The sequence below is a fragment of the Oncorhynchus mykiss genome, chromosome 3 (assembly GCF_057628025.1).
Source record: "Oncorhynchus mykiss isolate SJ-2025 chromosome 3, ASM5762802v1, whole genome shotgun sequence".
In the NCBI taxonomy this organism is placed as follows: domain Eukaryota; kingdom Metazoa; phylum Chordata; class Actinopteri; order Salmoniformes; family Salmonidae; genus Oncorhynchus; species Oncorhynchus mykiss.
The window spans coordinates 82,658,349-82,675,747 of NC_143024.1; the positions used below are offsets into that span (position 1 = coordinate 82,658,349).

The window sequence follows — 17,399 nt, forward strand, 5'->3', positions numbered from 1 at the left end:
GGGGGGCCACAAAATGTTATTTTCCTCGAGGTGGAGGGAAAACAAATCTTGCTTAGGGCCCCCAAAATGCTAGACCCGGCCCTGCCTGTCCAACGGGGAAAACTCGTTACAGGCTGCTCACGTAGGAGCGCAGGGGAAAGTCACGGTTTAATATTTTTTATTCCATCACACCACTTGGTGGACCAGGGGATTCCTACTGAATCCTATTGCAATGTGGGAGGAGGGGCGGAAGTGGAGGAAGTGGTTCCACAGCCGATTGGATAATGTTTCTTCAGATTCAGTTGTGGAAACGAAGCTGAACGCGACCGCGCAGTGATTTCAGAGAGAGTGGAGAGTGTCGGAGGTTTCAGAGCGCGGAAGGAAGCAAGGGTTAATTTGACGGAAGACTAAGGTTTTGGGAAGCGGCGTTTTAAACTGCTTGTTATGGACTAAACTTGGAGTTCACCGGTGTGAAAGCGTGCATTATGCATTCAGACTGCAGGCTGCTATGGGCAGAGCGGTAATGGTGGGCAGGGGACCGACAGGGACCAGGCTTTTCTTCTTGTCGACTGTCATCATCCTCACCGCCAGAAGCAGTCGAGCGCAGCAAGGTTGGTGTCTGTCGGTGCCACTCAATGTAACCAAGTGTAATAAAAGTGTTACAAACTCGATACATATAGTCTGTTACTAGCTATACGTCGTTATGACGCAGTGGTCAAATGACGTTTGGCTACTCGGTTGCACTCGATAGTCAAGCGGCAGAGATGATTTTGTTGTCCTCAGCAAGGGAGCAAACAGAGACTATATCGCCAGATGGCCTACCTTACATGGCTCGTTCTCTCCCCTATCCCAAATATGTAGCCAGAATCAGACTGGAAAAGTTCCTCTTTTCTCCAAGTAGTTTGTTAGTCATTGAAATGGGTTATTTAAGTGTAGCCCACAGCCTATATATAAGGGGTAGACAGTGCAAAATAACACTAGTCATTTGTGGGCAGGATTTCAGGTAATGAAAGAGACAGCGATATCACAATTTGGTAGAATTTTGCCAAGGGGTTGAAGTGGTAGAGAGGGGTAAACAACCTCATATCAATTTATCGTGGCATTACAGGTAGTAAAGTAACTAGTTAACAACTCTCCTTAATCCCGCGAACTAGGTTAATGTTCACGTGGTTTAGAAATGTATTACACTTCTCCAACTGACACTTGCACGGTTGGAAACGTTGGTGGTTGAGTACAGTGTTTGGTTAGTGATTGTGTAAACTGACCTGAAAGGTGCTTCTCTCGAAGTCCAGCGGGATGGGGAGGCCACTGTGTTTTTGTCCAGTTCATCTGGCTAATGTCCAGCCAGTGTCAGTGATATTACATAACACCAGCCAGGCCGCCATAATGTATGACTGTCCACTGTTATCGCTGGTCCAAAAAAAAGCCATAGCCCATTCCCCTATAGCTCCTAGCCTGTTCCCATATAGCTCCTAACCCCTAGCCTGTTCCCCAATATCTCATAACCCCTAGCTTGTTCCCCAGTAGCTCCTAACCCCTATTCTGTTCCCCTATAGCTCATTAACCCCAACCTGTTCCTCTATAGCTCATTGACCCTAGCCTGTTCCTCTATAGCTCATTGACCCTAGCCTGTTCCTCTATAGCTCATTAACCCCTAGCCTGTTCCACTATAGCTCATTAACCCTAACCTGTTCCCCTATAGCTCCTAATACCTATTCTGTTCCCCTATAGCTCATTAACCCCAACCTGTTCCTCTATAGCTCATTGACCCTAGCCTGTTCCTCTATAGCTCATTGACCCTAGCCTGTTCCTCTATAGCTCATTAACCCTAGCCTGTTCCCCTATAGCTCATTAACCCCAGCCTGTTCCTCTATAGCTCATTAACCCTAGCCTGTTCCTCTATAGCTCATTAACCCTAGCCTGTTCCCCTATAGCTCATTAACCCCTAGCCTGTTCCTCTATAGCTCATTAACCCTAGCCTGTTCCCCTATAGCTCATTAACCATAACCTGTTCCCCTAGAGCTCATTAACCATAACCTGTTCCCCTATAGCTCATTAACCCCTAGCCTGTTCCCCTATAGCTCCTAACCCCTAGCCTGTTCCTCTATAGCACATTAACCCCAGCCTGTTCCTCTATAGCTCATTAACCATAACCTGTTCCCCAAAGCTCCTAACCCCTAACCTGTTCCTCTATAGCTCCTAACCCCTAACCTGTTCCTCTATAGCTCCTAACCCCTAACCTGTTCCTCTATAGCTCATTAACCATAACCTGTTCCCCTATAGCTCCTAACCCCTAGCCTGTTCCCCTATAGCTCCTAACCCCTAGCCTGTTCCCCTATAGCTCCTAACCCCTAGCCTGTTCCCCTATAGCTCATTAACCATAGCCTGTTTCCCTATAGCTCCTAACCCCTAGCCTGTTCCCCTATAGCTCCTAACACCTAGCCTGTTCCCCTATAGCTCCTAACCCCTAGCCTGTTCCCCTATAGCTCCTAACCCCTAGCCTGTTCCCCTATAGCTCCTAACCCCTAGCCTGTTCCCCTATAGCTCCTAACCCCTAGCCTGTTCCCCTATAGCTCCTAACCCCTATCCTGTTCCCCTATAGCTCCTAACCCCTAGCCTGTTCCCCTATAGCTCCTAACACCTAGCCTGTTCCCCTATAGCTCATTAACCCCTAGCCTGTTCCCCTATAGCTCATTAACCCCTAGCCTGTTCCCCTATAGCTCATTAACCCCTAGCCTGTTCCCCTATAGCTCATTAACCCCTAGCCTGTTCCCCTATAGCTCATTAACCCCTAGCCTGTTCCCCTATAGCTCATTAACCCCTAGCCTGTTCCCCTATAGCTCATTAACCCCTAGCCTGTTCCCCTATAGCTCATTAACCCCTAGCCTGTTCCCCTATAGCTCATTAACCCCTAGCATGTTCCCCTATAGCTCCTAACCCCTAGCCTGTTCCCCTATAGCTCCTAACCCCTAGCCTGTTCCCCTATAGCTCCTAACCCCTAGCCTGTTCCCCTATAGCTCCCAACCCCTAGCCTGTTCCCCTATAGCTCCTAACCCCTAGCCTGTTCCCTTATAGCTCCTAACCCCTAGCCTGTTCCCCTATAGCTCCTAACCCCTAGCCTGTTCCCCTATAGCTCCTAACCCCTAGCCTGTTCCCCTATAGCCTATCCCCTAGCCTGTTCCCCTATAGCTCCTAACCCCTAGCCTGTTCCCCTATAGCTCCTAACCCCTAGCCTGTTCCCCTATAGCTCATTAACCCCTAGCCTGTTCCCCTATAGCTCATAACCCCTAGCCTGTTCCCCTATAGCTCATAACCCCTAGCCTGTTCCCCTATAGCTCCTAACCCCTAGCCTGTTCCCCTATAGCTCCTAACCCCTAGCCTGTTCCCCTATAGCTCCTAACCCCTAGCCTGTTCCCCTATAGCTCCTAACACCTAGCCTGTTCCCCTATAGCTCCTAACCCCTAGCCTGTTCCCCTATAGCTCCTAACCCCTAGCTTGTTCCCCTATAGCTCCTAACACCTAGCCTGTTCCCCTATAGCTCCTAACCCCTAGCCTGTTCCCCTATAGCTCCTAACCCCTAGCCTGTTCCCCTATAGCTCCTAACCCCTAGCCTGTTCCCCTATAGCTCCTAACCCTTTGCCTGTTCCCCTATAGCTCCTAACCCCTAGCCTGTTCCCCTATAGCTCCTAACCCCTAGCCTGTTCCCCTATAGCTCCCAACATCTTTTTTTTGGTCCTCCAATAATCGGTATCGGTATCGACGTTGAAAATCATAATCGTTCGACCTCTAGTCTCTAGGAGACAGAACGCGTCTCCTTCCTGAGTGGTATTACGGCTGCGTGGTCCCATGGTGTTTATACTTGCGTACTACAGATGAACGTGGTACCTTTGGGCATTTGGAAATTGCTACCAAGGATGAACCAGACTTGTGGAGGTCTAAAAAAAAATATTTCTGAGGTCTTGGCTGATTTCTTTAGATTTTCACATGATGTCAAGCAAAGAGGCTCTGAGTTTGAAGGTAGGCCTTAAAATACATCCACAGGTACCACTCCAATTGACACAAATGATGTCAATTAGCCTATCAGAAGCTTCTAAAGCCATGACATCATTTTCTGGAATTGTCCAAGCTGTTTAAAGGCACAGTCAACTTAGTGTATGTAAACTTCTGACCCACTGGAATTGTGATACAGTGAATTATAAGTGAAGTAATCTGTCTGTAAACAATTGTTCGAAAAATTACTTGTGTCATGCACAAAGTAGATTTCCTTACCGACTTGCCAAAACTATAGTTAGTTAACAAGAAATGTGTGGATTGGTTGAAAAACAAGTTTTAATGACTCCAACCTAAGTGTATGTAAACGTCTGACTTCAATTATATGTCACAGGCGGCTGGTAGAACTGTAATTTGGGAGGATGGCTCATACTAATGCCTGGAACAGAGTTAATGGAATGGTATCAAACACATACAACACTTAGTTGCTTGATACTGTTCCATTCATTCCATTTTAGCCATTGTTATGAGCTCTCTTCCCCCTCACCAGCCTCCTGTGATATATGTATATGTGTCCAGCCATCACTCACTGTGTGTATGTATGTCCCTGCAGGCGATGGCTGTGGCCTGAGTGTTTTGGGCCCTTGCAGTGGGAGCCTGTCGTCTCTGGGTTACCCTGGTACGTACCCTAACCACACGGTGTGTGAGTGGGAGATCAGCGTGCCACAGGGCCGGAGGCTCCACTTCCGCTTCGCTGACTTGGACATAGAGGAAAACAACTGTCAGGTCAACTACCTCAGGATCTACGATGGTATAGGACCTCATAGGACCCAGATAGGTGAGAGAGGGAAATGGGGAAGGAGGGAGGGAGGGAGATCATCAGGAAGAGGGAGGGGTATGAAATATACTGACACTGTCATGTAGTGATTGCCATTGATTATGCACAGTATATGACAGACATATCAATACAATAACACTGTCTGTACCACTGTGTGAATGTAGATAATAACCTCTAGTTCAGAGTACAAGATGAAGTTGTACTGCCGAGGTAGGATAATGGAACTAGTGAGTTCTATGCTATTGAACTGACCCTCTCCTCCTCTAGTGAAGTTCTGTGGTCTGGGCCTGAATGTTCCTGATCTCATCCTGTCCAGTGGGAACCAGGTCACCGTCCAGTTCATGAGTGGGACCCACCAAAGTGGGCGGGGCTTCTCCCTGGCCTACTCCACCACAGAACACGCAGGTACCAGGGGTTAAAAGTTAGGGGGCAGGGTCTGAGCTGCTGCTGGTGCCTAAACTTTCAGATATAACAATGTCATATTTGAGTTTTGAGTCATATTAAAGATGCTTCTCTTCTCCGTCTCTTTTCCCTTTACTCCTCTACTCTGTCTTCCTTTTCATCCTTCCACCTCTTCCTTAATGGAGAAATAACTATTTTACATCTATTACAGTGACTGGCATCTGTAAGTGGTGTCTCCTGCTGCTCTCCTTCTGTCAGTGAGTGGGAGATATATGGAGTGAATTCAGTTGCAGGGAAACGTGAGGAAAGTGATCTGCTGTAACATGGAGTGTTACACAGCTGGCTGGCATTTACCTCTACATATAGCTGTGCGTGTGTTACTGCATTTTTGGTTTTACTATCCTTGTGAGGACCAGAAGTCCTTATAAGGATAGTAAAATAAGGAACATTCAGACACGTGGTGACATTTCGCCACAAGGTACAGGGCTATTTTATGCATAGGAGTTAGGGTTAGGAGTTAAGCTTAGGTTAAGGGTTAGGTTTAGGGAAAATAGGATTTTGAATGGGAATCAATTGTTTGGTCCTCACAAGGATAATAAATCAACATGTGTGTGTTTTTAATTCTGAAGTTCAGCTCTGTGTGAGCATCGTGTGTGTGTGTGTGTGTGTGTGTGTGTGTGTGTGTGTGTGTCTTTATGTGAGTGTGTGACTAACAGAGAGAAGGTAAAGATGTGGCATAGTGAGAGATGAGGAGGTGAATAGAGAAGGAAGTTACTGGATAGTTTCGGTAGAGGGCAGATGGAAGGACAGGGAGGCTTAGGCCGGGATTCAATAAAACCCAGCTACAGTATTCAGAGCCCTTGACCTTTTCCACATTTTGTTACGTTACAGCCTCGCTCTAAAATGGATTAAATCAAAAAATGCCCTCAACAATCTACACACACTACCCCATAATCACAAAGTGAAAATAGGACGTTAGAAATGTTGGCAAATTTATACAAAATCAAAAACAGAAATACCTGTTGTGGAAATTCTTACAGCATGACACTCAAAGTCAATCTTAAATTAATCATTGTTTATTGTCAGCGTACTGGAGAGGTTCCAACAAACTTAGTGAATGTCTGTCTGTCAGGAGCTCTAACGAGACAGTCCTGTTTAGTTCTTCTATATACTGCAGACAAGTCATATTTCCATGATTTAGCTTGTTCATAATTAATTAATCATTAACGTTTGCTTCATTCAAGTGACCGACCAATACTGGGTCATGCATGTGACAGACCAATACCTCACAGGGCTTCTCTCTAAGCTGAGACCTTGAAACTGAGATATCCCTTTCCCTAAACAAGGTTCTGGGTGTACTGCCAAATTGTAGACACTGATAGTGAGGATTCGTTCAATCAGTAATTTGCATGAACACACATTGGTTTATAGAAAAGCACAAACCGAGAACACAGAAATGTATGAATGAAAAAGCACCAACATCTTCCATCACATACCTTATTTACATAAGTATTCAGACCCTTTGCTATGAGACTCAAAATTGAGCTCAGATGCATCCTGTTTCCATTGGTTGTCCTTGAGATGATTCTACAACTTGATTGGAGTCCACCTGTGGTCAATTTAATTGATTGGACATCATTTGGAAAGGCACACACCTGTCTACATAAGGTCCCACTGTTGACAGTGCATGTCAGAGCAAAAACCAAGCCGTGAGGTCGAAGGAATTGTCTGTAGAGCTCAGACAGGAATGTGTTGAGGCACATATCTGGGGAAGGGTACCAGTGGCCTCTATCATTCTTGAATGGAAGAAGTTTGGAACCCCCAAGACTCTTCCTAGAGCTGGCCGCCCGGCCAAACTGAGCAATCAGGGCAGAAGGGCCTTGGTCAGGGAGATGACCAAGAACCTGATTGTCACTCTGACAGAGCTCTACAGTTTCTCTGTGGAGATTGGATAACCTTCCAGAAGGACAACCATCTCTGCAGCACTCCACAAATTGGGCCTTTATGGTAGAGTGGCCAAACGGAAGCCACTCCTCAGTAAAAAGCACATGACAGCCCGCTTGGAGTTTGCCAAAAGGCCCCTAAAGACTCTCAGACCATGAGAAACAAGATTCTCTGGTCTGATGAAACCAATATGGAACTCTTTGGTTGAATGCCAAGCGTCACGTCTGGAGGAAACCTGGCACCATCCCTACGGTGAAGAATGCAGCATCATGGGGATGTTTTTCAGTGTTAGAAACTGGGAGACTAGTCAGGATTGAGGCAAAGATGAACGGAGGAAAGTACAGAAAGAAATCGTTGATGAAAACCTGCTCCAGAGCACCCAGGACCTCATACTGGGGGCGAAGGGTTACCGTCCCAACAGGACAACAACGCTAAGCACACAGCCAAGACAATGCAGGAGTGGCTTCGGGACAAGTCTCTGAATGTCCTTGATTGAACATCTCTGGAGAGACCTGAAAATAGCTGTGCAGCAACCTGATAGAGTTTGAGAGGATCTGCAGAGAAGAATGGGAAAATCTCCCCAAATACAGGTGTACCAATCTTGTAGCATCATACCCAAAAAGACTCGAGACTGTAATTGCTGTCAAAGGTGCTTCAACAAAGTACTGAGTAAAGGGTCTGAATTCTGTAAATGTGTTTTTATTTTACTTTTTATTATTAATCTGCTTTGTCCTTATGGTGTATTGTGTGTAGATTGATGAGAAGAAAAAAAAGGATTTAATCAGTTTTAGAATAAGGCTGTAATGTAACAAACTGTGGAAAAAGTCAAGTGGTCTGAATACTTTCCGAATGCACTGTACGCTTGACATTTAAAGGGAATTTCCAATTGAGCCGACATTGGCATTGTTACCTTGAATGCAATCTCCTGCGAACGCGGTAACATTGCCTTTAAAAGTCGCCTTATCTACAAGCTCAATCGGATGGTATCACAAACTTAATGATGGGTTGTGCTGTTAACTCACCTCTGAACAGACACGCACACATGCACATATAAACACTAGACATAACTTGTGCACTGCTGTTGTAGTTCTAGCGCTTTGTACCATTTTGTGCAGAGCACTTTCTTATCTCTCTGTTTGTGTTGCACAGTTCCAACAGTGTGTGTGCATTACAGTGAGAGTGCCAGGAACAGTGTGTGTGTCCACATCACCAACAAACTATCATGGTCCAAACACACCAACAAAGTCATGAAGAGGGCACGACAACACCTTTTCCCCTTTAGGAGACTGAAAAGATTTTTCATTGGTCCCCAGATCCTCAAAAGGTTATACAGCTGCACCATCGAGAGCGTCCTGACCGGTTGCATCACCGCCTGGTATGGCAACTGCTCGGCATCGGACCGTAAGGTGCTACAGAGGGTAGTGCGCTAGACCTACATACTGGGACCTATATACTAGGCGGTGTCAGAGGAAGGCCCACAAAATTGGCATAGACTCCTGTTTTCTCTGCTACCGCACAGCAAGTGGTACCGAAGCACCAAGTCTAGGTCCAAAAGGCTCCTTAACAGCTTATACCGCCAAGCCATAAGACTGCTGAACAATTAATCACATGGACTATTTGCATTGACCCCCCTCAACTAACCTGGATCCCAGCATATTGACTCGTTACCGGTATCCCCTGTGTATAGGCTCATTATTGTTATTTTATTTTGTTACTTTTTTTTTTCTTTTTTTACTTTAGTTTATTTAGTAAATATTTTCTTAACCAACAATGCAGTTGAAGGATAATAGAGTTAAAAGGGATTTTTAGTAAGCATTTCACCTGTTGTATTCAGCGCATGTGACAAACATTTGATTTTGATTTGATCCAGAACCCTTAGATTAATCCTACCTTATCTCTGTGTGTCTGGGCTTTGTCACACATCACTCCAAAGAGCTGTCCATCTCTGCAGACTAGAAGAGCTGGTGTGTGTGCGTGTGTGTGCGTGTGTGTGTGTGTGTACTGAGAGCCATTAGGGCAGTGCAGATCCAGCGTGTGTGATCACACTTCTGTTGCGTCAGGAGTCTGTCTACATCACCAGTCTCCCTGGAGTACTGTGGGGAGCGAAGAGACAGATGAGAAGGAGAGATAGAGGGGATTGACAGGAAAGGAAGATGGAGGAGACTAAAGGGGGAAGCAGGGTGATGGAGATAAGGGAGACAGAGAGAAAGGTGGGAGAAGGGAGGAGTCCATTTGAATTGAAGAGACAAAGAAGAGAGGGAGAAAGAGAGAGAGGGGGAGGGGAGTTGGAGATTGATCCTGCCCAAGTTTTTATTCCTATACTCTGAAAGAAGGATATCAAATTACTGAAGAGACAGAAAGACATGGGGTGAAAGACAGATTCATTTGTTATTGCTCATTCGCACATCAGAGAGTGTTATATTGAGACAACATCACTGTGAGCTCCAGTATACAGGCAGTACTGAGCTAATGTAGACCTGGCCTACTCATCATCCTCTTGGTTTAGCAGAGCCACCTAGCAGGGCAGGCCAAGCCTATCTACCTAGAATAGCCATCTAAGCGACCAACCGACTGTTGGAAGTAATTTTCGACCGCTTTTACATGTTGAATCGGTTTGCAGTTTCACTCGGTTTGCAAATTACGAGTGGCACTTTGATCAGAGGTGCGTGGGCGAAATAAGGGAGTCTGACAACGTTACTGTCGGTGTAAATGTCCAATGTTTATTTTGCCATTATCATTTCATACATGGTACATCTTGTGTCACACTTAATGATGTCCCCATACTCCCCAGTAGTAGTGTACTAGTTCCGGTGTAACACCCATCCATCTACATTTAAGTCCGGCAGATGCTTGACAAACCTACCGGTCTGTCCCAGCCTTCACAATTCCTGGGCCTGCATGCTGGATCACCAGTATAGGAAAGGCAAGCAAAGCAAAAAATATATATATCATTTGACTCTGTACCGGTACCCCCTGTATATAGCCCCCTCTGTACCGGTACCCCCTGTATATAGCCCCCTCTGTACCGGTACCCCCTGTATATAGCCCCCTCTATACCGGTACCCCCTGTATATAGACCCGCTATTGATATTTTACTGCTGCTCTTTAATTATTTGTTATGTTTATCTCTTGCTTTTTTATGTATTTTCTTAAAACTACATTGTTGGTTAAGGGCTTGTAAATAAGCATTTCACTGTAAGTGTTGTATTCGACACATGTGACAAATAACATTTGATTTGATTTGAATCAAGAAAGGGACTCATCTGTTTTTAGAGGGTGAGGGGTGTGTGTGTGTGATGGGATGGTGGTTAGCAGTTTGAACAGCCACTCTGATCTAAATCAAATTGTATTTGTCAAATGCCTTGTAACAGTGAAATGCTTACTGAAGGGCCCTTCCCAACAATGCAGAGAGAAAATGTGAAAAATAATAATAATAATAACACAAGGAATAAATACACAAAGAGTAATGATAACATGGCTACAGTATATACACGGGGTAGCAGTACTGAGTTGATGTGCAGGGGTACGAGGCAATGGAGATACAGTGGCTTGCCAAAGTATTCACCCCCCCTGGAATTGTTCCTATTTGGTTCCCTTACAACCTAGAATTAAAATAGTTTTTGGGGGGTTTTGGATCATTTGATTTATACAACATGCCTACCACTTTGAAGATGCTAAGTATTTGTTTGTGTGAAACAAACACGAAATAAGACAAAAAAACAGAACTTGAGCGTGCATAACTATTCACCCCCCCAAAGTCAATACTTTGTAGAGCCACCTTTTGCAGCAATTACAGCTGCGAGTCTCTTGGAGTATGTCTCTATAAGCTTGGCACAGCCCATTCTTCAAGGCAAAACTGCTCCAGCTCCTTGAAGTTTAAAAAAATATATATATATATTTCACCTTTATTTAACCATGTAGGCTAGTTGAGAACACCTTTATTTAACCAGGTAGGCTAGTTGAGAACACCTTTATTTAACCAGGTAGGCTAGTTGAGAACAAGTTCTCATTTACAACTGCGACCTGGCCAGGATAAAGCATAGCAGTGTAAACAGACAACACAGAGTTACACATGGAGTAAACAATAAACAAGTCAATAACACAGTAGAAAAAATAAAAAAAGAGTCTATATACATTGTGTGCAAAAGGCATGAGGAGGTAGGCGGATAATTACAATTTTGCAGATTAACACTGGAATGATAAATTATCAGATGGTCATATGCAGGTAGAGATACTGGTGTGCAAAAGAGCAGAAAAGTAAATAAATATAAACAGTATGGGGATGAGGTAGGTAAATTGGGCGGGCTATTTACCGATGGACTATGTACAGCTGCAGCGATCGGTTAGCTGCTCAGATAGCAGATGTTTGAAGTTGGTGAGGGAGATAAAAGTCTCCAACTTCAGCGATTTTTGCAATTCGTTCCAGTCACAGGCAGCAGAGAACTGGAAGTAAAGGCGGCCAAATGAGGTGTTGGCTTTAGGGATGATCAGTGAGATACACCTGCTGGAGCGCGTGCTACGGGTGGGTGTTGCCATCGTGACCAGTGAACTGAGATAAGGCGGAGCTTTACCTAGCATGGACTTGTAGATGACCTGGAGCCAGTGGGTCTGGCGACGAATATGTAGCGAGGGCCAGCCGACTAGAGCATACAGGTCACAGTGGTGGGTGGTATAAGGTGCTTTAGTAACAAAACGGATGGCACTGTGATAAACTGCATCCAGTTTGCTGAGTAGAGTATTGGAAGCTATTTTGTAGATGACATCGCCGAAGTTGAGGATCGGTAGGATAGTCAGTTTTACTAGGGTAAGTTTGGCGGCGTGAGTGAAGGAGGCTTTGTTGCGGAATAGAAAGCCGACTAGATTTGATTTTAGATTGGAGATGTTTGATATGAGTCTGGAAGGAGAGTTTACAGTCTAGCCAGACACCTAGGTACTTATTGGGGGTTGGCTACAGTCCACATATTCTAGGTCGGAACCATCCAGGGTAGTGATGCTAGTCGGGCGTGCGGGTGCAGGCAGCGAACAGTTGAAAAGCATGCATTTGGTTTTACTAGCAGTTGGAGGCCACGGAAGGAGTGTTGTATGGCATTGAAGCTCGTTTGGAGGTTAGATAGAACAGTGTCCAAGGAACGGCCAGAAGTATACAGAATGGTGTCGTCTGCGTAGAGGTGGATCAGGGAATCGCCCGCAGCAAGAGCAACATCATTGATATATACAGAGAAAAGAGTCGGCCCGAGAATTGAACCCTGTGGCACCCCCATAGAGACTGCCAGAGGACCAGACAACATGCCCTCCGATTTGACACACTGAACTCTGTCTGCAAATTAGTTGGTGAACCAGGCAAGGCAGTCATTAGAAAAACTGAGGCTACTGAGTCTGCCGATAAGAATATGGTGATTGACAGAGTCGAAAGCCTTGGCCAGGTCGATGAAGACGGCTGCACAGTACTGTCTTTTATCGATGGCGGTTATGATATCGTTTAGTTGGATGGGTTCCGCTGGTGTACAGCAATCTTTAATTCATACCACAGATTCTCAATTGGATTGAGGTCTGGGCTTTGAGTAGGCCATTCCAAGACATTTAAATGTTTCCCCTTAAACCTCTCAAGTGTTGCTTTAGCAGTATGCAGTATGCATTGTCCTGATGGAAGGTGAACCTCTGTCCCAGTTCTCAGTTTCTCAGTCCCTGCCGATGGAAAAACATCCCCAAAGCATGATGTTGCCACCACCGTGCTTCACTGTGGGGATGGTATTCTCGGGGTGATGGGAGATGTTGGGTTTGCGCTGGACATAGCGTTTTCCTTGATGGCAAAAATGCTCAATTTTAGTCTCATCTGACCAGAGTACCTTCTTCCATATGTTTGGGGAGTCTTCCACATTCTTTTTGGCGAACACCAAAGATGTTTGCTTATTTTTTTCTTTAAGCAAAATCTTTTTTTTCTGGCCACTCTTCCGTAAAGCCCAGCTCTGTGGAGTGTATGGCTTAAAGTGGTCCTATTGTCACGTCCTGACCTTAGAGATCCTTATTTATTCTCTATGTTTGGCTAGGTCAGGGTGTGACTCGGGTGGGACAATCTATGTTTTCTATTTCTTTGTTTTTTTTTGAGTGTGGTTCCCAATCAGAGGCAGCTGTCTATCGTTGTCTCTGATTGGGGATCATATATAAGTTGTGATTTTCCGTTTGGGTTTTGTGGGGTGTTATTTTCTGTTTATTGTCTGTGCCTGATGGAACTGTTCGCTTTTGTTTTAGGATTTGTTATTTTTGTTTGAGTGTTTTTTGTAAATAAATATCATGAACATTTTCCACGCTGCGCTTTGGTCCACTCTTCCTTCCACTGACGACTAGCGTTACACCTATGGCAGATACTCCAATCTCTGCTGTGGAGCTTTGTAGCTCCTTCAGGGTTATCTTTGGTCACTTTGTTGCCTCTCTGATTAATGCCCTCCTTGCCTGGTCCGTGAGTTTTGGTGGGCGGCCCTCTCTTTGCAGGTTTGTTGTGGTGCCATATTCTTACATTTTTAAAATATGGATTCAATGGTGCTCCGTGGGATGTTCAAAGTTTCTGAATTTTTCTCCACAACTTTGTCCCTGACCTATTTGGAGAGCTCTTTGGTCTTCATGGTGGTGTTGCAGACTCGGGGGGGGGGGGGCTTTCAGAACAGGTGTATATATACTGAGGGTCCTGAGCTTAGTCATGACATTTGAGGGCACTATGGTGTTGAACACTGAACTGTAGTCAATTAACAGCATTGTCACATAGGTGTTCCTCTTGTCCAGGTGGGATAGGGCAGTGTGGAGTGTAATAGAGATTGCGTCATCTGTGGATCTGTTGGGGCGGTAAACGAATTGGAGTGTTTCCAGTGTGTCTGGGATGATGGTGGTAATGTGTGCCATGACCAGCCTTAAAATCATTTCATGGCTGCAGATGTGAGTTCTACGAGGCAATAGTCATTTAGACAGGTTGCCTTGGTGTTCTCGTGCACTGCTTGAAACATGTAGATATTACAGACTGGGTCAGGGAGAGGTTGAAAATGTAATTGAAAACAATTTCCACCTGGTCAGCGTATGCTCGGAGTACCTGTCCTCGTAATCCGTCTGGCCCCCTGGCCTTGTGAATGTTAACCTGTTTAAAGGTCCTACACACATTGGCTACGGAGAGCAAGTTCACACAGTCGTCCAGAACAGCTGGTGCTCTCATGCATGGTTCAGTGTTACTTGCCTCGAAGTGAGCGTAGAAGGCATTGGGCATAGAAGGCATTTAGCTTGTCTGGTTGGCTCACATTACTGGGCAACTCGCGTCTGGGTTTCCCTTTGAATCCGTGATAGTTTGCAATCCCTGCCACATCCGACGATCGTCAGAACCAATGCTGTCTTTGGTGACTGGTTGTTGCTTTGGTTACACATCAGGTTGAATCACTACTTGATCATGTGGTCATGACCCGACCAGACATGACCAATATCCCCCACAGTCCAGTGTGGTCAAACCATACCGTAGCATGGTCAGGCGGGGGAGTTTTCCATTTGTCACCCTCAGTGAATGGATGGGTTTTCTAACCTTGTGGTCATCCCCTCAGTGTTTGTCTAGAATGTTATCCCCTTAGTGTGTGTGTGTCCGTGCGTACTTGTGTGTCCATATGTGTCTGTCCGTGTGTATCTGTTGCACTTGTGTGTGTGTGTACCTAGACAGGGTGTAGTACAGAGCGAGAGCTGAGTTAATGTGATCTGTGTGTATGTCTTTGTAGATCTGATCACCTGTCTAGACAAAGGAATCCACTTCACTGAGGCAGAGTTCACTAGATACTGTCCAGCAGGATGCCTGACGTCTGTTGGGGAGATCTCTGGGACCATACCCCACGGCTACAGAGATGTGAGTATATGCACATTACACAGATAAGGGTGGGTGTGTGTGTGTGTGTGTGTGTGTTTGCATGCGTACATCTAGGTGCCTGTGTGAGTGTGTGTCTGTGGGCCTGCATGTGTGTACAGGCGCCAGTGTATGTCTGTGTGTGTGTGGCAGTCTGCGTGTCCCAGTCATTGTGGTGTGCACACCCTTCCACCCCCCACACACACACCAAGTCTGTCTATCCTGCTGATCCCTCTGTACCCACCAGCACCTCTACCCCACAGGAACTAACTGGCCACAGAGCCATGACTCACTTCATGGTCATGTTCCCTTCTCTTTCTTGTCCTATATCTCTTTTACTCTCTCTTTCTATCGGTTTACTCTCTCTCTTCCCAACTTTCATCCTGTCTCTTTTCTCTCTCTCTGTCTCCTCTCTCTCTCTCTCTCTCTAAGGACTATGTAAACAGGGCCTCTCTCTCAGCGGTATGTATGCACGTCCCAGGCTGATGACCTCACAATGCCCCGACTGTTTCTGAGGTCATTGGGGCTGAGGTAGTCTCTGGCTGATGACCTCATACCTGGGTGGGTCAGAGGGCCCATGGGGTTGGGAAGGAAGGGAGGGAGGGCTAGATTGAGGGTGTTATTGATGAGGGGAGGCCCAGGGGTGGCTCAGAGGCACGGTAGAGCGGAAGGGTGTGTGTGTGTGTGTGTCTCCAAAGCACAGGGGAGGGAAAGGGGTTGTAGGGAGGTGAGCTAATTGTTTGGCCGAAGGAACGGTCAATTCACGGCTAATTCAGCCCAGCTGGAGAAGGGTGCTGAGCGGACTGGTGTGTGTTTGTTTGTGAATGGTGGTGTGTGTGTTGTGACTGGTGGTGTTTGTGAGCTTGTGGTGTGTGTATGTGTGTGTGTCTGTTTTGACTGGTGGTGTTTGTGAGCTTGTGTAGGCAGTGTTGTAGATTACATGGCAGAAAAGGATCCCTGGTTTTCCATGTTCAGCCAAACAGAGATGGAAGGGGTTACAACCATTACACCTAGAGTCAATCTGACATTAGTTGCCATGGAGTGTTGCTCATTGGACCAGACTAGAGCTCTTTACAGGTCCAACCGGCACAAAACCATGAGATCCGACCTGGGACCAGAGCGGGTCCGGGTCCTAAATTCAGACTTTTCTCCGGGTCTTAGTCAGGTCTGATATACAGTGCCTTTGGAAAGTATTCAGACCTCTTGACTTTTTGTTATGTTACAGCCTTATTCTAAAATGTTGTTTTATTCCTCATCAATCTACACACAATACCCCATAATGACAAAGCAAAAACAGGTTTTTAGAAATTTTAGCAAATGTCAACAAAAAAAAAAATAACGTAAATATCACATTTACATAATTATTCAGACCCTTTACTCAGTACTTTGTTGAAGCACCTTTGGCAGAGATGACAGAAATCCATGTCGATGTCGGGAACCTGGTGCAGGCATATCTCTGTCTTTCTCTCGGTCTCTCTAGGACTAGGCCTAAGCTTGTCTCCTTTAATATATATATTTTTATATGAATATTATACAGTGGACACCTAGGCCTGTGCCTATATGTGTGCATTTAGCCCTCAAATCTCTGACAGCTGAACCGTGAGGTAGACAATTACTGTTTTAGGAAAGTAAAAAAAACTAATTAAACAATAGACAGACTGACTATAAACAGACTGTTTGGGTCTCTTTTCCACAGTCTTTTTCGGAACGGGTCTGACTGTCCTCGGGTCCATTCGGAACGGTTCTCTGTTTTTTTTTTAGAATATGTATTTATCCATATTAGAGGTCAACCGATTATGATTTTTCAACGCCGATACCAATTATTGGAGGACCTAAAAAAAAGCCGATACCGATTAATCGTCGATTTCTTTTACTGAATACTGAATGAACACTGATTTTAACTTAGTATAATACATCAATAAACATGCAGTTTTAAGAAAATGCCAAAAAAAATGTAAGAAATAAAAGTAACAAATAATTAAAGAGCAGCAGTAAAATAACAATAGCGAGGCTATATACAGGGGGTACCGGTACAGAGTCAATGTGCAGGGACACCGGTTAGTCGAGGTAATTGAGGTTATATGTACATGTAGGTAGAGTTTTTACAGTGAATATGCATAGATAATAACAGAGAGCAGTAGCAGCAGCATAGAAGGGGGAGGTGAGGCAATGCAAATAGTCCGGGTAGCCATTTTATTAAATGTTCAGGAGTCTTATGGCTTGGGGGTACAAGCTGTTCAGAAGCCTGTTGGGAACAAAGACCTGGGTGGCTGGAGCCTTTGACAATTTTTAGGGCCTTCCTCTGACACCGCCTGGTATAGAGGTCCTGGATGGCAGGAAGCTTGGCCCGGTGATGTACTGGGCCATACACACTACCCTCTG

The 17,399-nt window shown here is 45.4% G+C and overlaps 1 protein-coding gene across 1 annotated transcript in view; it reads left to right on the forward strand.

The window, feature by feature from the left end:
* Positions 1-77: 77 nt before the first annotated feature.
* The window catches only part of LOC110520514 (discoidin, CUB and LCCL domain containing 2), a 31,008-nt gene continuing 13,686 nt past the window's right edge, over positions 78-17,399 (forward strand). Inside the window, exons 1-4 of the mRNA XM_090230293.1 lie at positions 78-590; positions 4,583-4,807; positions 5,075-5,212; positions 14,896-15,020. Of these exons, the coding sequence (XP_090086419.1) occupies positions 488-590; positions 4,583-4,807; positions 5,075-5,212; positions 14,896-15,020 (591 nt within the window). The 5' untranslated portion in view covers positions 78-487. The remainder of the gene's footprint in view (positions 591-4,582; positions 4,808-5,074; positions 5,213-14,895; positions 15,021-17,399) is intronic.